General features: G+C 28.8%; 1 protein-coding gene across 7 annotated transcripts in view; it reads left to right on the top strand.

Moving 5' to 3' along the window:
• vnc (GNAT family N-acetyltransferase vnc) overlaps positions 1-18,177 on the top strand; it is a 38,374-nt gene extending 20,197 nt beyond the window's left edge. Inside the window, exons 1-3 of one of the 7 annotated variants that reach the window (XM_075368067.1) lie at positions 1,584-1,908; positions 10,349-10,504; positions 17,282-18,177. In XM_075368067.1, coding sequence (XP_075224182.1) covers positions 17,507-18,034 — 528 coding nt within the window. In that variant the 5' untranslated portion in view covers positions 1,584-1,908; positions 10,349-10,504; positions 17,282-17,506 and the 3' untranslated portion in view covers positions 18,035-18,177. Of the gene's footprint in view, positions 1-1,010; positions 1,142-1,284; positions 1,513-1,569; positions 1,909-10,348; positions 10,505-17,281 lie in introns of those variants that run through there. The other 6 variants (XM_075368073.1, XM_075368072.1, XM_075368069.1 and 3 more) reach the window with 6 other exon arrangements.
• Positions 18,178-26,496: the final 8,319 nt, after the last annotated feature.

The following is a 26,496-nucleotide window of genomic DNA, read 5'->3' as shown; positions in this document are numbered from 1 at the left end:
GCAATCACATGCATATCTGTAAGACTGTAATACTGGCTTCCATTTCTAAGCCAATATAATAATATTAGAATTTGCTGCTTTGACTCCAAAGCATGACCTTGAATTCTGGGGTACTGAGGTCAAACCTGTTATTTGAGCTCAAATCATTCATTAAAATTAGTATGAATTGAAATAAAAATGTATGCAGCTTTTATTTACTTTATTACTTCTGGTTCATTGTCACTATCACTACTGTCATTAAAATCTATAAAAATAAATAAATAAAACTCTTTCAAATTCTATTCACTTGTATAAATTGGTTTAGTACATTAATATTTTTGTGAAATTCTTGTATTTTTTTTATGGTCTTGTAACTTGAAAAGCATCAAGTAATAATTACAAGTAACTGTTTTATGAAAATTATAATTTATAAAGTGGGGCTCGGTAATAATTATTAATCCTTACTACTTCTGGAATAGGTCCCAAGAAACTATTATAACTCTCTTGCTGGGCATTCTTATAAAGTTATAAGAATGCCCAGTTATTAGCTCTCTATTACATCAGGGTACACCAGCACAAATAAATACACCTCTATTACACGGCACATACAATTGATATCAGAAGTAAATGAAGGGTATAAAAAAGTATGAGAAAACAAAATAGTAAATTAAAGATGGTTGATATAGTAAACAATTTAAGAATAAATGATGATCAGTTTTCAATTTATTTTAAAAAAAACGTCAAACACGATTCGTGATTAACCAAAAGGTAAAATCTATTTTATTTTAGTTACAGTACGTATCTCGTTCACGTAACATTTTTACTTTTTGTGCATTCTGCACGATTATGCATCACTCTCAACATTTTTGTAATTCTCAGGTGTGTATATAGAATTTATCTTGCATTATATAATTTTTTTCCATGTAACTAACCGTACGTTGAAGTATATTAATTACACATAGTATCATAATTGCAATTCCTATTTTGCTGAGCTACGGAGTACGAGTCTGCTCCGAGTGAATAGTAGATTTGTTCCGTGTTATTGTGGAATGTTTTTGAAAGTATGAAGAAAATGATCAGTACACATTAGCCTTGGATAAAGTATCAGTTTTCAAATTTATACTTGTTAAATTAGTATCTTTTTTAATTTAGTTTATCATCGGTAAGTTTCCATTGTAGAAAAATACCTTTATAATCGTTAAATAAAATATTTTAGACCTTTGGTAATTCTAAATTTCTTCTTAAGATTAGACTATAGTACATATATTTAACTATTAAAAGGTACACATGCGTGCCTAAAATACGTTTTATACATAGAGTGTATTATATTGCGCAGAGTTTTTAAGCACGTGGATATGGTGTTTTTAAATCTACCTTGAAGACAGCCGTTTTCCAGGAAACGAAATAAAACTAGCCGTGATGAATTAAGGTTCGTTTCTGTGTGTTTTAACCTTAATTATTTCCATAGATAGTTTAATATCCCAAATCGTTTTTTTATAAAATTGGTTTTGAACTGGAAAAAAGGTTACAAAGGTACGTATTGCGTATGAAGGTAAAATAAACAATTTAATCACAAAGGCTTTTCAATGACGTGATTCGTCATTTGTCATAAATTCCAAAATGGTGGTTTATATTTAATAGAAAAGTTAACGATAGCTCTTAGCTCTCGTTAGTGTGTTGTAAACGGCTTACGGTTTACAAATTGTACGTAGTTGTATGTAGTTTAGTTTTGTACAAACCTGTTATATTAAGTTGGTTAGTTTTCTGCATTAATTTCCTGTATATTTTAGCAAACTTCAATCTGTTATCTCTTGTGTTCATAAGCTGCGTAATGCCTATTAATTAATTTTCAATGTATAATGGAAGCAGTTTTAGCAGTATTTTCGGTTGCTTGCTCATTGATATGTTTAATCGTGTTAGTTGCTCTTGGTAAGTTTTCAGCTTTTGTTGAGCTGACTTTTTTGTTGGTTGGATATTTGTTGTGAATTTTTCGCGTATTATATAATTCTTTGCACGATGTAATAGACGTAGAGTTAGATATTAATAAGGGTGTCTTTAGTATCTGTAGACTATTTAGTCTAATCTAAAATAAAGTTGTGTATAATTGTTTGCCCTATATATGTATCTAAATTTTTCTTGAGATAAACTGGAGATCCTAATTGTGCACAAAGCTTTACACGACTTTTGTTTTAAATTCTTCATATATAAATTACACCTGTTGATAGAATTTTACACTTCTAATGATTGCAAAGTCTATTGATTTGACTCTGTGCATTTCAATTTTAGTGCCCTTTCTGCCTTATCCCGAACAATATTAACATTTTTATTTTGTTATTGGAAGTCTTTATTTTTTACTGTACAATACCATGTGTTTTAGAATTATTGTCTGACATATTTATACATGTTTATTAATGCTCATTATTTTTTGTGCATTTCATGCTTGCTTCACTTTGTGAATTAAGTATAAAGAATTTTTCACTAGATTCTACTGCATAGATAAAAAAAAAGCATCAAGACCTTTGTTAGCAATATATTATGCTTATAAAATCGGCTACTTAGTGTAAGATTGCAGATATAAGTAAAACAAACTAGTCTGAATATTGTAAGCAGGAATATTGTATCTGCCAAGACTTATGACTGTGATGCTGCACATAAAGTACCTGTGGTGTAAGAGCCACCAGACAGATTTTTCTTTCTCGCAAGTAATGATGTTCACTACATTACTTAAATTTTTTCATTACATTTTTCATGTAATGAAAAAATTTATTCTTAAGTACTGGTTTCTTCAAAAAGAGTAAATTTCTTTTTAAATGTTTATATAAATTATGGGTACTTTTCAAGAAGATGCGTGTAGCCAGCCGAATTGTAATTAGTCAGTTGTCGTAGTTAGTTGATGGATGGTGCCATTGAAAGAAGAAAATAAATAATTATCTTACCAAACTTAACCAACACTTGCTTTGCTCGCTAACCTTGACTAGTGAGCATGGGTCGATTATATTTATACTTTTAAATATAAATATATTTATTTATATAAATTTATACAGTGCACCTTCAAATTTACACAGGTGTTGCGTTCTGGAAAATTTCCATGTATAATGAAATCGCATAAATTGAGACACATTTAATGCAGAATTAAAGGTTAGGTTCTTGTTAATTTATACAACAAATGATACACATAAATTACTGTACTCACAAAATACTGTACTTTATTTTATTATTACAATATCATTGTATTATTTTAATGCAGAAATACATATTAGGTTCTTGTTAAGTTACACAGTAAATTACTGTACTTTATTATTACAGAATCATTGTATTATTTTAATAATGTTACAGTACAAGATATATATTTAAGAATAAAAAAATGTGTACTATTTGTTTATTTTCTCCTTTCACTGGAGCCATGTAAAAAAAACTAACTACAGATGGCTCCGGGCATCTTCTTGAAAAATTGCAGTTAGTTTTGGTAGAAACAAGTGAACAGAACCTAACTAATGATAAAATGAAAGAGTTTTATTAAAATTATTATTATTATTATATTTTCTGCCAAGAACACTATGATTTATTTCTATGTTGAATACTGTTAACCTTTCTTAGCTTCATTCTTTTGTTATATATTATGCGTTTTGGAATTACTCCATTGTCAAAACGTCAACATATAATAAAAGAATGAAGCTAAGAAAGGTAAACAGTACTCAACATAGAAATGAAACCTCCACATTTATTTACCACACTGATGTTATTTCAGCCTCTTTTTAATCATGATGTGCTTGGTTCTGTTTAAATTAAAAATGAAAATAATAATTGAACAATTTTATATGGTCAACAAAATCTTCTTTTCTTATTTGTTTGCTCATACTGAGAGGTCGCCTAATGTTATATGTGAATGTGTATAAATTTGTGGGTGGTATTCTTAGGAACTAAGTTACATGAAATTTGTAAAGAATTTAAATATAAGCTATTTTGAATAAATTGCAGTGTTTTGCAGCAGTCATTGCTTATTTTTACTTGATTCACCAAAGAAAGCTAATGAATTTTTTGCTTGTTAGCCAATTCAAAAGGTTTAAAAAAATGTACAACTCCCTGTCCATAACTAATACATATTCTTTCAAATATCTGTTGATGAAAGAACAGCACCTACATTTATTTGCACTTTCACTTTATGTAAAAGTAATACCTAAAAATTGAATTCAAACAAAATTCTTAAAATATCAATGTGTTCCAATTAAATTGTACTTTCTTTTTTTTTTTAACAAATGTGAATACATAATACAGAAGTATTTAGTAGTATTACTGAGTTTATTAGGAAGTGCCCATAGTTTTATCTAATCCAATTTTTTTTTTTTAATTTTTTACCAGTCATGTGTTAATGTCAAGGTATTAATAAAAGTGGAAAATTTCCTTTCTACAGAATTCTGGCAAGGTAAAAATTAAATTCTTATGAAATAATGCCAAATTATCTACTTTGTTCCCATGTTTTACTCCCATACTGCTATTGTCTTTTAAACTTTAGCTTATATCTAATAACTTATTCATATCTGCTCTTCAATTCATTTTAAATATCAGTATATGTAACCTGCCTTGTATCTGCTGGCTTATGTAATATAATATTTGTTATACATTTTTTTATTTTAACTATGTTACTTTTTTATCACCATGCTTGGTTGGGTTCTATTTAAATTAAAAACAAATAATAGTTTTAAAAATTTATTTTGTATGTATATAACAAAACCTTTTCTTATGTGTTGGAAAATAGTGAGAGGTTGCTAAATGTGAGCATTATATGCTGATGTCTTAAATTTGTGGATGGTATTTGTACAAGTACAATCGCATTCTTAATCTGGTTATTGGAATTTCATCACTTCATCCATAGTAATAAATTACTTTTTTTTTAATCTTTTAATGAAAACATCACATACAATCATTTACTTGGTTTTGACAAAAATAACTTATTCTGTTTGAAATGCATAATAGCAGACATATAATGATATTTTTGTTTTATTCTTATTCCTGTTTTTCACAAATTGATCTTGTACGTAGACTGAATAAAAATCTAAAATAGTCTATAGTCATGATGGACTGCAGTTACTCAAACTCAAGGGTATCATATTCTTACTGTTGCCAGTATTTTTCTGTTATGTATACTTATTTTTCCAGAAATTTTTAGGTACTTACATATTAACGCCACCGCAGCTACAGCTGCTGTTTAGGTTATGTTGACTTCGTGTACTGACAAATCGTACGTATATCAAAATAACCTAACTAAATATAACCTACGCTCGCTAACCTCTTACGTATTAACGCCACTGCAGCTACAGCTTTAAGTAGTCAATCGGATTTCGGTGCTATAACATTAAGGTTATATTATTAATAAGTTATATATATTATGCATATTTAATGTTAATTATAAGAGGTTAGCGAGCGAAGCAAGCGTAGGTTATATTTAGTTAACCTAACCTAGTCAACATAACCTAAACAGCAGCTGTAGCCGCGGTGGAGTTAATATGTAAGTACCAATTTTTATTATGTATTTGATGATAACAAATGATGCATTATTAAGTTTTAAATAAATAAGTTCTTAACAGTTATGCTCAGAAATCAACGTTTGAATTCTGATGTTATTGATGTTGAATGCCTTTCAGCATTCCAACAAAAGTATATTACTCCAAATAAGAAAGCTTTACAATGTAAATATAATTTTTTTTCAATTAATCTATATTTATTATTTTTTAAATTTTATTCATGTGTGTGCTTGCACAAAAAAGTATATACATAAAATCAATTTGAAAAAATTAACTCTAGGAAAAAATAGGAATAAAGTTATATTCAAATTTAAGCTTTTTTTGTATCAGATTAAATGAGAAGATTCCCTCCACAATATGGTAACATCAGATTGGGTCTGTCAAATAGTTATTCATAGTCTTTTCAAATAATGCTTTTATTGCCCACAATTCTACATAAGAGAGCAATTTGGAAATCGTACTGAGTAAGCATGTGATATGTATCCCCCTATGTCACATTATACACTTTATTTGTAAAACTTCCTTTTATAATTAGGTTAATATGATGTGATGACAGGGTTTTATTGAGATGTTTCAAACAGTGTTTTATTCTGTTGAGCCCTTTGCATGCATGTTAGTATTTCAAAATTAGCTTGAAAATTTGAAAAATATTTAATGAAAAAGCCTCTTTTCCATTGTAAAAAGGTGTAATGTTTTTGAAATTTATTTCTTAACATACCTCCATCATATTGGAAAATAAGCTTTATTGTACTGGATGTGCATGAGACCAAGGTCTGAAGCCCTGTCAACTGAGGTGCAGAAAGTTTTTCAAGTAGGTTTTATGATCTTTTCCCCAAAAATATTTGAAAAGTTTTTTTGTAAGATAAAATCAGTACTAGTAACATTTTCATTTAGTAATCTTTAGGATAGAACTTCCATTAACATTTACTCACTTTTTTCATCCATAATCTCATAATTAAAAATCTTTAAACACAAACAATTTTGGACACATAATTTATTAAAAAGCTTAAACTACAACATACTATGATACGAGGATTGCCTTTTTAAGTTTTTACAAAAAACAATGAAAGACAAAATAATTTTAGTACCATCTTCTTTTTCCTGTTTAGCCTCCGGTAATTACCTTTCAGATAATACTTTCAGAGGATGATATGTATGAGTGTAAATGAAGTGTAGTCTTGTATAGTCTCAGTTCAGCACATTCCTGAGATGTGTGGTTAATTGAAACCTAACCACCAAAGAACACTGAATCTACGATCTAGTATTCAAATTGTGTAAAAATAACTGACTTTGCTAGGACTTGGACGCTGGAACTTTCGACTTCCAAATCAGCTGATTTGAGAAGACGCATTCACTACTAGACCAACCTGGTGGGTTTCAATAGTACTATCTAGTGGTAATTTGCGAAAACTTAAAAAATGGCTTCCATATTTCACAGTGTCGCTTAATCTGTAGTAATGCACTGAAGACTTAGTATCTCTTTTTTATTAATATTTTTGTTAAGAAATAAAGAAGTATTTTATTTTGTAAAAGAAGTTCAGGAGGTAATCTTAACTAATTATAAATGTACAGAGTTAACAACTGTCATTATTTGTTTTTTATAATACTGCGTATATTTTTATGAGCAATGGCTTACAATGACCATAAGGAGTGGAAACAGCAATCATTATGGGAACTTTTTTTGCAGTCAGAAAATCACTTATTTCCATCTTTTTTTCTTCAGATGCTAGTACTAATAGAAAAAAAGCCACTTTAACAAACTAAGATCTTTCACAGATCTTTCAATTTGCACAATCAAAATATATTCATGAAAGCCTTTGATACAAATAATATGTTGCTCCAGCATGGTTGTATATCAGTATAGGTATCAAGCAATTTTACATCACTAACATTATCACCAATGTTTAGTTAAATGCTGTTAGAAATAAAGTACATACCCACCGGGTTGGTCTAGTGGTTAACGTGTCTTCCCAAATCAGCTGATTTGGAAGTCGAGAGTTACAGCGTTCAAGTCCTAGTAAAGCCAGTTATTTTTACAGGGATTTGAGTACTAGATCGTGGATACCGGTGTTCTTTGGTGGTTGGGTTTCAATTAACCACACATCTCAGGAATGGTCGAACTGAGAATGTACAAGATTACACTTCATTTACACTCATACATATCATCCTCTGAAGAATTATCTAAACTGTAGTTACCGGAGGCTAAACAGGAAAAAGAAAGAAAGAAATAAAGTACATATGGCCTTTTATCAAAATCATTGGCTTGAAACACTAAAAAAAATTGTTTAATCCTGAAAAGTGCACAAAACTATTTACTATTAAGTATTAGAATTATCAGCATATACTAAGGCTTTTGAGAGACTGCAATAGTTTCATCACTAATCATTATTAAAAACTATATCAATCCAAGTACAGACAGGCATACCAACCTTTATGCTGATATGATTAGATTGTGTGCCTTCAACCACAATAATTTGTGGCTTGTTACCAAGGTAGGGTCTTCAAGGCATTTGTACCCTGTACCATAGTATTTTTTACATTATAAAAGGCCTAGCTGAGATGATATTGCATAACCTAGAAAAAGCCCCATCTGCATAGACTGTAGTTTAACTAGTTAATTCACACCACCTGTTGATCTACTTGTCATAACTGATGACCAAGACTGAAGAAATTATTTTATTCAAAAGTTTTTCTTAAAGTAATTTTCAATCGCCTTAGTTTGGACAGTAAGATATACAAGAGATTGGTTAGTAGTTTATTGATGTCTTTTTATCACCCTCTTTATAAATTTGGAACAATTTTACCAAAACTCAGCAATTTAGGAAAAACACCCACTCATAACGTCATTTGTGCAGGAGACAAAATCACAAGAATAGGATTAATATTGCTCTTAATTAGGTTAGATATACCAAAATGTTTTTAAACTTAAAATTTTTCCAATTCATAACCACTGTCAAAAATTTGTTATTTGTCACCTTGATTTCTCACTCCTTATTTAAATTTTTTGTGGTGGTAAATCAGCCTGTGAGGACTTAACTTCAGCTCTTGCTTCCTTCAAAAATATGATTTAAAAGAGATATAAAATTATTACACAAAAGAAATTATTTGAAAATGTTATAAATATCATTGATAAGTGATCTTTGTGCATGATTCTTTGCAGTGATTTTTTTAATCACTTCATAATCTTCAATATTCATATTTTTTAGTCTCTTTAATACCAAACTTTTATACTTTATTTTGTTTATATAATATTTGAACATTAACTTTTATGGCATTATATATACACACACACACACACACACACACACACACACACACACACACACAAGGTCTAAGTAAAGTAATGAGACTGGTTCAGAAAAACGTTTAATTTACAATTCAATTATACATGGACTCTTATCACCTTTGAAATAGTTACCTTGGGAAGCCACGTAACACTTCAAACAGTTTTCCCACTCTTCATAGCAGTGTTGGAACTCAGAATCTGGAATATCCATTTCAGAATGGTGTCCTTTCAGTTGTTTTTAAAGTCGGGAACAGGAAAAAGTCGCAGGGACTCAAGTCAGGTGAATAAGGTGGTTGAAGAACTACAGGAATATTTTTCTTTGCCAAAAACTCATTAATTGAGAGTGCAGTGTGACAAGGTGCATTGTCATGATGCAGCATCATGAATTAAATCAGAACCATGCTAATTTCTTCTGTGTGTGATGAGAGAAAGCTGCATATGTTCACAATCCAAAATACAAATTCTATAAAGAGGGCATTAACCACAAGTTTATGGAGGGACTGCTATTACAAAGATGTAACAAATTATTTTCTGGAAAAATAATTATAATTTGATGTTACCAAATTAAGTACGCTTTATGGGTTAAGTAAAGAATATCATAAAATAATATATCTAAATTATTTTTAATTCTATTTTTTTTATCAAAATTTGATTAGTAAAAAAAGAAATTACATTTTTCTAAGAAATTTTTCTTTAAAAAATTGGAATGAATTATTTAGTTAAAATATGACAGGATTTACAGATTTTTGTTATAAAATGATTAAGTTTATTGTAGTGGTGGAATTTGCACTTTAAGTAAAAAAATATAGGTTAAACTGTATGTTAACAATAGACAACTGTGTTTTTAAAAGTTAGTATTTTTTTTAAATACATGAGCATGCCCAATTTTTCTTTGCATACCGTCCATCCTCTTAAAAGATCACTTAACTTATAATGGAATCAGTAGTATCTTATATGCTATGAAAAGCTCTTTATTACAAAAATTCCACTAAATCAAATTGAATTTATTTTATAAATTGATTGGTAATTTTTTTTTTATAAATTCAGTGAGAAAGAGAAATATACTCTACAAGTTGATTGATAGAATTAATGTCTCCAATCCAATAAATTTATTAGGTGAGAAGAAATAATGAAACTCATTTCAAAATAGTTTTAATTTAATTTATTTATAATTACACACATGTTTATTTTTCTTATATGTATCCATCTTTAAATTTCTCTAAGAAATTTTATTGTTTACTCTTGATTCACTTACATTCAACAGCCTGAACTTCAGTATTTGATGAAAAGTATTAATTTTTCAGTACTTTAAAAAAAATTTAATGTACAATAGTGCAATGTAATCTTAATTAATATTATGGTGTAAACAAAGCATTGTCCTTAGTGGTCTTACTCTTTGATTTATGTTTCTGTAGAGCTCATAAGATTGCTCGGTATCTTGGCAAATTATAATTTACTGCTCTTTTTGACAGATATTGTATGAAAATGAGAGACTATTTTTGTCCCCAAAAATCATGAATAAGTCTGATTGCTTTGGGAACTGCTTTGAATTTTGTTTTAGATTCATTGAATTGGCACCATCAGATTTCTGGTAATTTCCAAAGTTAATGGAGATACTGAAAATGTCAACACTTTCAAATTTCAGGCACTGTGGGTGATTGATGCACAATTTTGAAAAATGTATTATATTAAATGGTGACCACAGAAAAATAAATATGTATGTATGAAGTAGAATAAATTTGCTTTATCTCTGATTAGTTTATTATTTACTATTTTTCAAACATTTTTTATAGCCTTGAGGCCTCAGTTATTGTCCAGTCAGTTTAAAAAATGTATATATATATATATATATATATATTAAAACAATATATTTTTCAGTACGATACCATCACTATACCCCAAGCACAGGAAAAGTTGTCAGTTCAAAAATTTTAAACAGAAAAGGTAGGGTTGTCACATATCAATTTAAAGGCTGTTGAAAAACAAAACTGTTAATATAAAAATCTTCAGGGTGCAATGGTCTAGCCAAAATGGCCACCAGGTTTTTGTTAAAAACTAATGTTCAGTATGGTTGCTAAACATGTTTAATGTTTATTTATTTAATGCTTACACAGTTATCTCTTAGATAACTGCTCATCAGTTATTTGAAAACTTTATATATTAAAAAAATTAAATTTAACAAATACGCCTACGTCAAAACAACATATTTTTAGGTATGAGACTGCTACTTGGAGTTTACTGTTGGACCTTATGAAACTAGCTGAGGAAAACATTAAATGACCAAAGATGCACATTTTAATGCATTTTTTATTTGACAATTAAATGTATTATAAACTAGCTTCTTTCATCAACTTTTTTTTTTTTTAGGGTTGTTGACCAAGTACTTTCATATAATACAAACCATAGACTTTCAGTTCGGTCTTAACATAGGGGTTTTACTATATGTACAGTTGTTTTAATGTCTTCTTTTGTTATATTTTGCATATTATTTTAAAATGAACTTTTGTTTTTGTCTTCATTTAAAAAGAGAAAAGAAACTAGTGTAAGTTGTATTGGAGTCTGAAACTTGTTTCATTCAAATGTTTCTATCTGCATTGCTTTTGTTTTGATTATTATGGAAATGTTTGCTGTTTTTATTTAAGTTATTTTTATCTACATATTTTGAATAATGTAAATATTTTATATTGAAAAGATCAATTTTCTTAACTTCCTTATAGATGAATTAATTTAATAGAAATACTTAACATTATTTTTCCATCAGACAGGTTTTTTTTTTTAATATTTTGATGCAAAAATTAATTGTTGAAATTTTAAGAATTATTTATTTAGTCTGTATTAAGATAATTCAGATTGTGTCGTCTTTAATATATAAGTTGTAGTCTGTGTACAAAGGCTAATTTTTCTTTAATTAAATGTCATTTCACATAAATAATTGGCTGTCACTTAGGATAAAATTTTAATTAAAAATCTTCATCTCTATTTTGTTGCAATTCAGTATCATTTTTGAAATTGATTTTGTCTCCTCAGTAACACAGTCGATAGAACACCATACTATACACTGCAGGTCTTTGCATTAACACATGTCTTTGATTCTTAGACATTTAACACATAATTACTTGCAAAATGGTTATCAAAATTTTGATAAAGAATTGAGTTGATCCTAAATGCAATTGATTTTCATTTCGATAGATATATTTTACTTAATTAGTTTGTTGAAACACCTCATCTCAATAAATGAGCAAAACTGACTACATTGAAAGTTTCCGTTTTGATTCTTCTCAATCTCTTGAACATGCAGTCAGGTTCATTAACTTCTTTTTTAATTTGTTGTGATCTAAAGTGAGACTTTATTTTGTGGCTGAAAATACTGTACTGTTACCACTTCATATTTCTTTCTTATCAGGCATATAATCATCCATCTAGAAGATCTTGGGGTTGAATTCAGTCAGGCTTGACTTGTTTCATGCATTACAAAATTCATTTCTTATAAAAAAAAGGTGGTGGGAAACTTGTTCCTGCACTGAAATAAATAAAAAGTAATGTTTCTTTGCTGTTTTTTTTAGTCTCATTCATTTAAGGCTAATTTTTGTGAGGGAAAAACAGAATCTGATGGCTGTAAGATATTGAGTTACCACAACTTTTAACAAACTCCTAGGAAAAAGTCTTAAAATAAATTTAGTGTCTGTTATATGTTTATTAAGATGTAATAATTCAAACTTTGGTTCATTCATTTTAACAAGACTACAAAGAGTTTGTTAGTCTTGTAGCTAAAATGAATGGAGTGCACCTCAGATTAGACTGATAATATTGAAGTATTACTTGCAACTTTCTAAACTCCTGCTATATTTTTTAATAAATCTTAATGTGTATAATGTTTCAAAAAGTACTTCTGCTCAAAAAAATGTTGGCTGTTTTAATGTCATTATGAAGTACGAGGTGTGTTCAAAAAGTAACGAAATTTTTTTTATTTTGGAAAGAATTTTATTTATTCGTCTACATTAATGTTATCCCCTTCAAAATAGCCCCCATTAGATATTATACACTTATGTCAGTGCTTTCCAATTCCCAAAACACTTCTGGAACTCTATCTTTGGAATAGTGTTTAGCTCTTTCTGTGATTTGCTTTTAATCTCATCTGTGCTTGTAAAGCAACAGCCCTTTTAGATTCTCTTTATTTTTGGGAATAGAAAAAAGTCACATGGGGCCATTTTGGCCTCTGGCGAATATGGCGGCTGGGGTATCATTACAGTGTTGGTTTTGGTTAAAAATTGATGAACAAGCAATGAAGTGTGAACAGGCGCATTATCGTGGTGCAAAAGCCATGAATTGTTTCACCACAAATCCAGGTGTTTTTTAGAATTGCTTCACATAAATGGTGTTGAACTTTTACGTAATACTTCTTATTGATAATTTGACCTTGTGGCAAGAACTCATGATGCACTCTGCTGTTAAAATCGAAGAACACGGTGAGCATAACCTTCACATTCGACTGTACTTGTCGAGCTTTTTTCTGTCTTGGTGATGCAGAATGCCTCCACTGGGAAGCCTTAGTTTCAACATCATATCTATAAACCCATGTTTCATCATCACCTGTTATCACACGTTTGAGTAGTTCTGCATCGTTGTTAACTTCATTTAGTGACTCCTGAGGGACTTCCATTCGCCACCGTTTTTGTTCGAAATTCAACAATTTTGGAACAAATTTTGCTGTCACGTTTCATACCCAAAACATCTAAAAAAAATTTCATGGCATGAGCCAATTGATATCCCAATATAATCGGTGACTTCTCTGTGATTCGGCGATCATTCATAATCATTTCTTTCACTTTTTCAACATTTTCATTGGTTGTTGATGTGCTGGAGCGTCCAGGGCATTCGTCATCTTCACAACCTTCTTGGAAACGCTTACAACACTCATAAACCCTTGCTTTTCTCATAGCAGACTCACCAAAAGCAATGTTTAACATTTTTAAAACATTGCTACACTTTATTTCATTCTTATAGCAAAATTTAATACAAATTCTGTGATCCATTATTTATACTAATAAAAAATCCGCGATCGTACCAAAGCATGTGTTATCCTTTTGATAGCTGACAACAGACTAACATCCAATATGGCTAAAAATGTATAGATACTTTTCAGACATGTTTACCAATACAAAGAAAAAATCTTAAGAATCAGACCAATACAACCTGCAAAATTTCAAAATTCTTTTTACTTTTTTAACACACCCCATTTATTTTCATAACTTTAATTGTGCAAATTGTTATTTAAAGATTCAGTGATATTATTTTTTTGATTTTAAATATTGTGATCCTACATGAACTGGTTTAGTAACATTTATGTCATAACAAGGTGGTATATTAATTTTGCATTGGGTATATTCTATCTGATATTCCAGTTATTAGTTCATAATATACAATTGTGTAGAAGTAAAAGTAACTAGCTATGCACACATATTCTTGGCCAGGGATAAGTATTGTAAAGTTAGCTAGGTTTGTTATAGTAGTGAGCAGCACTGAGTAGGTCAATCACATCTTGGGTGACCTTCATCTGTTACAATTGCAGTAATGTAAACATTGAGATTCCATCCTTTCTTCCAATCCTATTTGCTAGTTGATGTCTACCCTTAACTATATTTCTTTGGAAATCAATTTACGAATGAAGATCACCTCACTTAGCATTATCAATCCCAGTTATTCCCCCACCTTGTCATTTAACTGCTGATTATATATTGTATATAATCGTGTTGTATTTACATTTTTCATTCAGAAATTGGTCTCCTTATAAACAAATAATTTTTCATTTTAACCAGTAAATGTTTTATGACGATATTGATTCATATCCCAAATTTTTAAGGTATACGTACATTTTAGATCCTATACCTAAATATGAGACTTACTTAAACATAATAAATATACCTGCTCTTTTAAATTGATAACTTTGTTACAGATAAGTAAACTGAAATAATATCATTTCTTTTGTCCAGCCTGTTCTATTTGATATGTAAAATATTATATTTATTGCTGAAGCAGTAATTGCACAACAGATAACCTGAAATGGTTTGTAACAGTATTATAAGTAGCTTGTTTACCATTTGAAAAAATTATTTAGTACCTTTATATTATTGTATCACATTAATGAATTGTAAATATTCTTGTTTAAAAAATTACCAAATTTATGGCTTTAAATTTTTGTCTGTGTTATGTGCTTTTTGTGTTAATTGTTCCCAAAATATATAGAAATCTTTAACTTCAGTCTAAAATAATTTTTTACTCTGTATATACCGGTTTCCAGATATTTGTACATAATAATAAGCTACTCCTAAAGAAGTTTTGTTTCAAACAATAAGCAATGGAAACTAAATTTTTATCAGTACAAGTGATACAGAGGATTGGTGCTGAAGCCAATCAAAGTATTCTATCTAACAGTGAAGTGCCAGGATGTTTAAGTAAACTGTTTATGACAAAAGAAATAACTCATAAAAAATGGGTAACTGCAGATTTTTTAACTTGTAATTTGCAGAACCAAAATTTGCAACGCATAACGTGTTGCAACATATGCATATGTTCACAACCTGTATAATAAAGTTACATTAATATGTAGTGAATAAAAAATATATCAGAAGAAGATAAGCTATGATTTATTACAAATTGAATATATATTTTAATGATTTAGATTTTCTTATATCTATAGTAGCTTTAATAATTTCAATATCTTGAAGGAGGTTTGTTGTAGTATGAAATGGTGAAGTAATTTAAATATTTAGAGTATTTTCTTTTAAATAAAAAAAAAAATAAAAATTAATGTCATTTATAAGAACCTCAAAAAATTCACGTAAACATGTTTTTCTTATAACAATATTTTTTTTTAAATTATTTTTTAATAAACACATTTTAAAATATTATAGTTTACCAGTGTTTAAGCTCCTTTCAAAGAAGACATTTATATTTTCTTTTTGGTGTAATAGAATTTAGTATGAAACAAAAATAAGCACATCTCCCATTTGTATTTTAATTTGTCTTTTGTAATGTCCTAGCAATGCATCACAACTTTATGTAACTTAAACATAGTGGCAAAAATTTTTCTATATAACTAATTAATTTGATTAATAACAAGAAATTATATATTAAAACATGTTAAATATTTCTTATTTGTAATAACTTACACACATTTTATATATGTATTAGGTAAAAAGATTTCACTATTATGATGAAAAATACATATTTAGTTTCATTTAAAATTACTTAAGGAAGTTTCAGTATGGAAGTGCCAGCATGTGACCTATATCCATAGATTCTTTTCAGTTTATACAAATTTCAGATTTATTTAAATAAAACTATTTTGATTGGTAATTGAATTTTATTTAAATTTCTCATCCATGTAAAAAGAAAAATATTTTTTCATCTACAAAATTTTTAGTCTGTGAGTGGGGAGAATTAACAGTCCCTTAGCAATAAAGTCATTTTAAGTAAATTAAAACCTGAAAAATATTAAATAGTCATTGATAACATTTAAATAACATTTAATTTGTATCAAAACACTAAAATTTATCTTTTAAATATTTTAATCATTGAAGCTTCTCACATCAACTGTATGATTACAACATTAATTCTTTTTTTTTTTTTTATTCAGAATAAAAAAAAAACATTTAATTAAAATTCAAGCAGAAATATTGATACACTTTTATTCTCCTGTTACAGTCCTTATGTTACAAGACGTAAATTACGTTACAGACCTAAATGGAGAGAGGTTTTGTTTTTTATTCAAGTAGAATAAAATATTGAGAAGTATTTTGGTAGTGTAAGGAACAAAAAAAAGTTAAATAATTAAAATTGAATGCCTTTAAAGCACAAATTGTCTGCTATAGTAAAGCTCTTGAGTTCTGTTCTCAGTTAAGGTGTTACTTCAGAGAATGAATGAGAATGATATGTGTGAATGTAAATGAAGTGTAGTCATGTACAGCCTCAGGTTGACTGTTCCTGAGATTTGTTAAATAAGAAACTGGTGATGATTGATTTGCACAATATTTTTAAATGTGCTGGTATCTAGAACATCTTTCTTGATTTGGGGCCTATTGGCTGCTACATCCCTTGTTTGTTTATTGAGTGTACTTAACAGCTTTTTATGTTATGTGCTGTTAATTAGAACCCACCAACAGAATGGTGACCAGGAACAGTCTGCATTAGAACGTGTGACAGTTTCACTTAGGCCTCAAACTGCCAAGTAACTGCTGTTTTTATAATCTACGGTAAAGGAGGTGTTGAAAATACAATGCTTTAAGAATGTAGAAATTATACCTAGAACCTGTAAACTAAGCATGCCTTTAGAAAAATAAAGGAAGGAAAAGTAAATATCTTGTTCATCATAACTAATAATTAGTTTGGAACTTTTTTTGGCTTTATTATCTGAATGCCCTTTTACTGTCTCTGTATTTGACTGATTTTAACAGTTGTTGAGTTACAGCAGTAATTTATTTTGTTTGTTCTTCAGGTTGGTATCTTGTATGGAAATGTTTCCTGTCACGCTTCCGATTTGTTAGAGAGTTATTAGGGGGAATGTCTGAATCTTCTTCAGTGAATGATCTTAAAAATGGACGTTCTCGTTTAAAGAAGACAAGGAAAGAATAATTTTGGTGTGTTGTGAATTATAAAAATACTTTGGATTTATATATTTTAATTTTTTATTTTCCTGTGGAAGTACTTAGTGATATTAAAAATGAATATACGGTGTGCAAGACCTGAAGATTTAATGAATATGCAGCATTGCAATTTGCTGTGTTTACCTGAAAATTATCAAATGAAATATTACTTTTATCATGGCTTATCATGGCCACAACTAAGTTATGTCGCAGAAGATGAAAAAGGTCAAATTGTTGGTTATGTTCTTGCCAAAATGGAAGAAGATAGTGAAGATAATCCACACGGACATATAACTTCTCTTGCCGTTAAACGGAGTCACAGGAGATTAGGTTTAGCGCAAAAATTAATGGATCAAGCAGCTGCAGCTATGGTTGAGTGTTTTCAAGCTAAATATGTATCATTACATGTTCGTAAAAGTAATCGAGCTGCGTTAAATTTATATACGAATACATTAAAATTTGTTATTTCTGAAATTGAGCCAAAGTATTATGCTGATGGTGAAGATGCTTATGCGATGAAGCGAGATTTAAAAAAGAAAAAAGAACCTGGTAAAGACACTGAAATAAATGAGGATCAAAAGAGTGTTGTTACTGAAAGGCTGTAATATTTTTAATTAAAAGTATAATGAAATATTCTCTTTTTTAAAGTTTGCTGTTTTGTACAGCCCAATCAGGAATGTTTTAATTGTAGGTAAATTTGTAGTCATATATATTGTATAACTATTCATTAAAACTGTGATTTAATATTTATAGTTAGTTTTTATTTATTCCTTTTTTTTCTGAAATTATAATGTGTCAGGATTTCATAGTAAAAATTTTGCAAATAACATTTTTTAAATAATGTTAATTAAAAATTGTACTTGGAAGTACACTGATCTATATTGTAAAGAAACAGTTATAGACCAGTATTACAATGTGACAGATTAAGATGAACATTGTTATTGATGAAGAATCTTTAAGTTTTAATGATAATTTCTTGATATTTTAATTGTAAATTTAACATTTATATTGGTAATTTTTACTGAAATTTTAAATTTGTGTTTATTAAATGGACAATTGAATGTATTTTTCCAGATTCTTATATTTTAATTTTGTATGCAAATAAATTGTTAAAATTATACCTTTACCTTCTAACAAACATTGTTAATCATACATTAACCATTTTAAAATACTTTAAATTGCATCAAATCGTACTTGTCACAGAAATTGTGATAAAAGTTCTATAAATAACTACTAAATTAATTCAAAGTAGTAAGAAATTGTAATGCCACTAATATCAGCTAATTTTCCTGAGGATTAAGTGCTGAATATCTTGTATTGTTCTGTTGAATACTTACATTTGCAATACCATAATTATGATGAAGGATGAAGATTTCCCTTTAGAAACTTGAGTGAGCTTCACTACAGATTATTTAGATACAGTGAAGCATATCTAAAGGCAAAGGAATTTTTGCATTATATATATTTAAAATTATCTCTGCAGATGTAATTAAACTGTGATTGAGAAGTCATGAAGAGGGTGAACATCCACAACCTGCAGAAAGTCATAATTATTCCTTTGAATGGGATTATCAATCTTGTTTTGCATTTTCTTCACTTAATATCTTCCTTTAATATTCTGATGTATTATTTTTTATATAGCTTTTGTATCATTTGAAATTTCTGACTGGGAAAAACAAATTTGCCATTTACTATGAAGCTTTTTACACACCTTGCAAGTGCTGAATAGGTTTATTAAACAGGTGATAGTAACATTTAGTTGATAACATAGGTAAATACATATGTCTGGTGGTGCATGCTTTAGTCTTCAAAATATTTATGACCATAAAAATCTGCAATAATTTAGCATTCAAGATTAGAAGTATAAATGTATTTATGATTTTATTTACAAAGAATCTTTGAAAGAAATAATTACCAAAAAGGATTATTAAAAAAAAAGAAAAGATAATTGATAATTACTAGTAAAAATAACATTTAAATAATAAAAATTCACAATATACTCATAAAATAATTCATGTAGGTAATTTAAATTGAATAAATATTAATTACAATCAATCACTCTTTTTTGTTATCGTTACTGTCTCTGGAAGTGGTGTTGGCATTATGGGATAATGCCAACACGTCTCATAATAATCCCATAAAAGTCGTCTTCTTTTCCATCCACAGCGTTATGATGCTGCATTTTTAAAGGAGTGAGGTATTATTTTGTTTGAGATTTTATTCCATGCAATAGAAACTTAATGGTATTGATGAAGAACTTGCCTTTTTTTCTGGAAGCAGTTAGAAGGCTGAATATAACCATTTTTTATATATCTTTGAAAGGCTTCATAATGCAGACATCAAGTGGCTGGTCTTACTGCGCCCAGGGAGTTCCTGGTCTTCTGTTCCTCACAGCATTAACCCAGTCCTTCATAATTTCAGTAGTTATCCGATCATTCTTGTGGGCAGGCACTATTACATAGTTGGGAAATTTCTTTTTTTTTGTCATTGTTTCCTATCTAATATTGAGAAGAGCAGTAATTTCTGGCTGCCTGCCGTAATGTATAGCATTTAAGTGACGTGTTTTTTATTCTTTACCATTTTAATTTCTTTTTCACCCCTTAAGTTACTGTATAATTACATGAGATAAACAAAGTAAAGGGAAGTTCCATCCGTATTTCCAATATTATTAAATTTGTGTTTTGTACAAAGTTAAGTGATATGTAACTGAAACTGAACTAGCTTATCTTCAAAATCCATAGACGTTAGTGTCAGAATGAAGTTCTGCATCTAAGAGAAGATCCCTCCCTGTTCATAAATTTACTGCACCAGCCTCTTGAAGCATTAAAATTGTTAATTTATCAATGGCTTCTCTTGCCTTCAATTATAACTTTTGTATAGTTAGTACCAGTGCTTTAGATCCCGCATTTTTTAGATTGAATAATCATCTTGGGGAAATCTTTCTGTTATTTGTTTCTTCAATGTCGAACTTTCTGGCAGCTGACCTATTCCCATTTTCTTCCACATATAAAATCATCTTTTTATATTCGCTTCATTGTGAACTCTTCTTGATGCTATTGCTAGTACCCTGATGATAAGATTGGCAAAAATATGAATAATTAAAAAAATATATGTGAAAAATCAAATAGAAAAAATTAGAAATAGAAATGTTCACACAAACAAGTTATAAAGATAGACTAAATACCTACAGAAGTTTACCACAGGCAATGGTATTTTCCAGGTTATTAAAAACTAAAGGGTTATTAACCTCTAAACAAAGAGAAAAACTCATTGTTCTCCTTTCCTTGTATTAATTATACCGATAACATTCTAAAAAACTACCTGACTAAGAAAATAAGTTAAAACTACCAATTTTCAGTAAAAATAATTAACTAGTGAGGATTTTTTATTTTAAGTTGGTGATTTTTTTTAATGTTATTGTGAAATTACAATATTGTACAATACTTTAAGGACATTGAAAGCTAAAGGGATTTTAAAAATCTAAGCTTTTTTTTAATTAAAAAAAAAATTTGAATCCAAAAGCACCAGATTTTTGGCTATTAAAAAGAGGAAAAGAGTGCATATTAAATATAAGCAAAATATGCACACACACATGAGTAAATTATGAATTCAGCTCGTAAGACCAGAACACATTTAAGAGAAAGAAACAAGTCTTAATTTAATTTTTAGAAAAATTGATATAAAATGCATTGTGTATTTTAAACGAAGGTTCTTTTGAAAAAAAAATAGATTAATATGCTTATAGGCATAAATACCACTGAAGGATATTTTATTCTGAGATTAAATAATTTAAAAATATACAATCAATGAACATCTGAACTTCAAACAGCATTATTAAATAATTTCACTCTCAGTGTTGAAGCATTGTCTATGGACCTTGTATTCCTTCATCAAAAGCTTAAAAGAAAATTTAAAAAAATTCCTCCATCAATTGGTTTGATATGTTGTTTTTCTTTTAAAAAACTTTTGTTTGAGACATGCAGTTTTACCTAATTTTAAATAAAAAATTGCAAAATTTTTAATAGTAATGTAATTATAGATAATTTTAGATTAAATTATAATAGAATCACAACTAGAACATTGATCAATTGCCACCAAGGTTCCCAACCCTATGCTCACAGGCACAATGCATTTAGGAAACCCAGTTGATTAGTGATCGGTATTCTTTAAAGAATCAAATACAGATTCAATGTTAGGAAGGTGTATTCAATAATTTTTATTTGAACACTCAATATAAAACCCAATTAGTCCAGGCAGTATCTGTTTTGGGTTGGACTTTTTCTATATGATTTCTAATTTTTACTTTAATAACTCCAGAATATCATCAGAAATTATTATTTCATTATATGCCAGTTGAAAAAGGTGGTCTAAAAATTTTTTTTATTAAACCAAATAAAAAAAAGTTGCAAAAATATCCATTTTTCTCAAATTTCCCTACATAACTCTATTATAATTGTTCATTTTAGAGAAAAGATCGAGAGAAAAAAGTTTTGTTATTAAATTTTGCACACTATCGGTTGTAAATCGAAAAATAGGTTATTGATGCAAAAATAGCAATAACTGTCAAAAAAACAAGATTTTTTTGAGTACTTAAAAACCTTCAGATCTTTCCTCAAAGAAATTTTTGATATGATGTTGAAATTTGGCATCACTTCAATTGAAATTTGGCTATCAGTTTGACAGTTTTGCAATCCAGATTTTAAGAAAATGCATTTTTCAAATTGTGTAGAGCCTGAAATAAAGTTTCTGGTTAGTTGAAAATGTAATTACATATAAAAGAGTACTCAAACTTTCAAATGCATTTTGACAAATTTAAATCGGTTTATTAGGAGAGCCTAGGGAATTTTTCAAACATACTTGCAATTTTTTTCTTTTAAGCAAATTAATATCTTAAACTTTTATGTAAATTAATTTTTAAAAGTACTCAGAAAGATGCTTCTTTAAAAAAAAAGTTTTGATTCGTTAATTATCTCTAGAGATGTAACTGATCAAAGTTGACCACCATTTACAACAAAACTAAAGGTGTGGTAGGGCTGTTGTTTCAACAAATACCTTCATCTTTCTGAGTACTTTCTAGATATAAATTTTCCACTCCTTCACTCGTGTGCAACATAGATAAAATGTTGATTGAAAATACTCGCCGCACAAAAAATGCAGTGGTGGAGGTAGCTAAATGCTCGGCTGCACCGACCAGTTCAAAATTGAATTCATACATTCAAAATGTAATTATCTCAGCTTCTAGTAGATGAATATCCATGTGTTTTTTTTAAAAAGAAGCGTCTTTCCGATTATTTTTAAGCTGTGCTGTTTTGAAGTTAATTTGAATCAAATTCAAAATACCCGTTAAATTTGTTCTGACAGCAATACAGTTCTGTGTGTTCGAATGCAGCTGTCCAGCTGCTCGTTCTTTGTAAAGGCCTAGGAGAGGTTTGATCGTGAAGGAGAGATAAAGGGTTGTTGTTACAAGCAAGGTAGCGATAATGGCTAGGCGGACTGCTGAGCTGTTATCACTACATTTTATGATTTTTAAGTTTGACTGAAAAAATAAAAATTTTAATGAACTAACTGACCTGCAGGGCTGGCGGATTTGGACTTTCTCACAGACAACATGGAAATTCTTTAAACTTTGAGTTGCTAGTAAAAGACAGTCAGGTTGCTAAAATGGTAGACTCTGTAAACTCATTTAAAGTAAAAGTGGTTTAACGGATATCAAAGCTACAGATGGGATCTCTTGCATTTCTCAAATATGAAGAAAATGGTAGCATTAGTGAATTAAGCATGTCATTATTTGTTAAGCATCTTCAAGTATTTAAAGAACAATTTGAAAAGAGATTTCAGTAGTTAACTGTCATTAAACCAATATTCTCTTTTTTCAGCCCTTTTACTTGCCAAATAAATATAATAGAAGTGCATGCATTGCAGAACTTCATCAAGTAATGGCTGAAGAACTATAGCTAGGAATTTTGGATTTTCAGACCAAATGTCAAAATCTCAGATGAGAACAGAGTAAAGAGAATAGTTTCTATACTTAAAAAAAGCAGCGTGTAAGATAATCATTTTCTCTGTTCATACTTTTGTGAATGATTGTTTTCAGTCATGAATATCATAAAATCAAAATATAGATCTCAACTCACTGTTGAGCATAGTGATGATTGTTTACGAACAAGAATATCATACTATTCTAATTTTGAGGCAATGATCAGTGAAATGCAGTACCAAAGATCACACTGACTTTGAGATTGATATTTTTTGTTATAACTTTTTTTATATAATTAAACTTTGTATTCATTTAAACAATAATTTTTATCTATTTTAACAGTTAAAATTACAGATAGAAATAAATATTTTTTTATTATTATAAACTATATTCAATCTAGGTTACAAAAAGGTTGGGAACCCTGAATTACAATATATAAGTGGCAGAAAAAATGTAAAATATTTTATTGAAGGTATGTTACTGCAATAATGTTAAAAAAATAGTGTAATTTTAATAAATCATAAAGAATTTTTATAAGAAAAAAATATATTATGATAAGCATGGTTTGTAAAAACAGGTTACGAGTTTAATAAAAAAAAAAAATGAAATAATTTCACTAATGGTTGATGATAATACTTTGTTGATATACATTGGAATAGTAGGGTACTATTGCAGTATTATCAAGCTATACAAGGTTGAGTCAAAAATCTCTTAAATTGCGTACGTAATCAAATTGATACCTGAAGCAAAATTGGATATATTTGGGGTTTATAAACCCCAAAATGATTGCTTCTCAAATGTATAGTGCCTTTTAATTAGCAGTTTTGCCCTTTATAAGACAATTCTGTTTCATATACTATAGTTGGTTGACCTTTGTTTCACTTATATAAATTTTTCTTCCAAAGTCCATTTCTACATTGTTTCAAGTTACATCCAGTATAACAAAAGAAGAACAAGAAATCACAAAAACCCTGGCAAAACTGAAACATTACATGCTTGTCCAAGAAATCCTGGATTACAGATGATAAATGGATAATGCATTATCATGATGCAACAACCATTTGCATAATTCCCACAGGTTTCTCACATCAAACTACATCACAAACACAATGCAAAACTTCCAGATAGTTTTGCTGTTAATGGTTTAATCTTCTGATGTGTGTGCATGATGTTTAACTGCACATTAGTAAAAAAAAATTCTCTTTACATCACTTTCAGTTAGCTTTTTGTCCTGCTTTCTTCAGCCTTGAGAGAATGATTAATGACTGAATTTTTTATTATGGTCTGAAGGAAGTTAATATTACTGTTTTGATTCTGTTCAAGCCAAAGCAACTTTGGGACAAATGTGGGTGCTTTGTAGTCACAATACATGTACTGAACCAAATGCCATTTGCAATTTCTTGAACATTTATCCCCACAATTTTACATTATAAAATTTTGCGCATTGATCATGACATTCTAGTTTTGTTATAGCTTATCAGTATATATTGGTCATTCTTAACTGAAGTTTGGCCATTTTTTAGTGGTTAAACCACTTTTGTTTAGTTAAACTCTATATTTTTATTTTAAAAATCTGCTTAATTTTATAAATAATTTTGTTTTGGCTATCGCCAAGCTTTTGGAAAACCTGATACAGTATCATTACTTAACATAATTATTCACAAGATAGAAGTGCGACAGCATCTATGATTACATTAACACATTTGGCTGCTGGACATCAGCCAATGCACTTTATGAATTTAGAAAAAAAATCCCTGCATACTAGGTGTAGCAAGTGTTGCTTTCTACTAAGATTTACTACTCGCATTCAAATACATTTAAGAAAGTAAAAAAAGGTCGAGTATGTATTGAATAAATCTTATGTATTCATTAATTGTGAATGCTTTCTGAGTGTCTTTTATAATAAAGATGAGTATAGAGGTGGTTGTTATCTGACACATAAGGAACTTAGATCTTCTCTTGAGATGCCTTGGACAGTTCATTGACATGATAAAAGTGAAATTTTAATTTTTTTAAGTCTGTAAAAAAATAAGTTCTGGTTATATATGTAAATAAAAAATCAAGTAAATATTTCAAAATTTATATTTTTTTATCCTACTATTAACTACCTTTAATCAAAGATTTCTAAAATGTTTCTGTAAAATACAGTTCTGTAAAATAAATAAGTATTAGCTCAAGTTATATTTTTTATTATTGTCACAGAAATTAGCCATTTTATAAACTTCACTTATGCATAATGGTAGTTTAATTTTTAACAATATTTTATTGATTTTTTTATTTTTAATTGCCCTCAAAAAAAAATTCAACCAGTTTTTCCTCTTCACTAAATAGGCCAATTTTGTTGACTTCCCTTTTTTTATTTCTAGAGATATTTCCTCTAGAGGTTCTGTATTAAGTTTCTCCACGTAACAACTAGATTTTTTTTTTTAATGAAAAATTATATTCCATGGATGATTTGAAGATATTTTTTGTTGTCATTATGCTTATATCTTGATATTGCTATATCTTAATCTAAGATTACTTTTGTGTTATTTGTTTTTATATATTTATCAGTGATTTTTATTGTTGTTTCTTGGCTATTTCATGTGGTCATCACTTTTTTTGTGCAGGCCTAACTTGTTTAAAAATTGACTTTAAAAAATATACTAAAACTTAGAAAATAATCTTTCGAATATTTCTTGACTTTTGTTTTTGTCAGCCTATATGTGGGTCAGTAAATTGCTAGTTGTGCTTAATTTGACACTGACTTACAAAACAAGAGATAAATTTTAAAGCTATTATTTAACAATTTTTAGCATTTATACAGATTTGAATACTAGATCGTGGATATCCGTGTTCTTTGGTGGTTGGGTTTCAATTAACCACACATCTCAGAAATGGTCAACCTGAGACTGTACAAGACTACACTTCACTTATACTCATAAATCACCTCAATCATCCTCTGAAGTAATACCTGATGGTGATTCCTAGAGGCTAAACAGGAAAAAAATTTAATTATATTATTTATTGATTGATAGTTAAATTAAGCATTTTTGTAAATCACATTTATTGTGCAGTAAGTTGGAGTTTAGAGTAGGCTTCTTTTCTTGT

Source organism: Lycorma delicatula, chromosome 6, assembly GCF_047948215.1.
Source record: "Lycorma delicatula isolate Av1 chromosome 6, ASM4794821v1, whole genome shotgun sequence".
Taxonomy (NCBI): Eukaryota; Metazoa; Arthropoda; class Insecta; order Hemiptera; family Fulgoridae; genus Lycorma; species Lycorma delicatula.
This window is presented reverse-complemented; position numbering and strand designations above follow the sequence as displayed.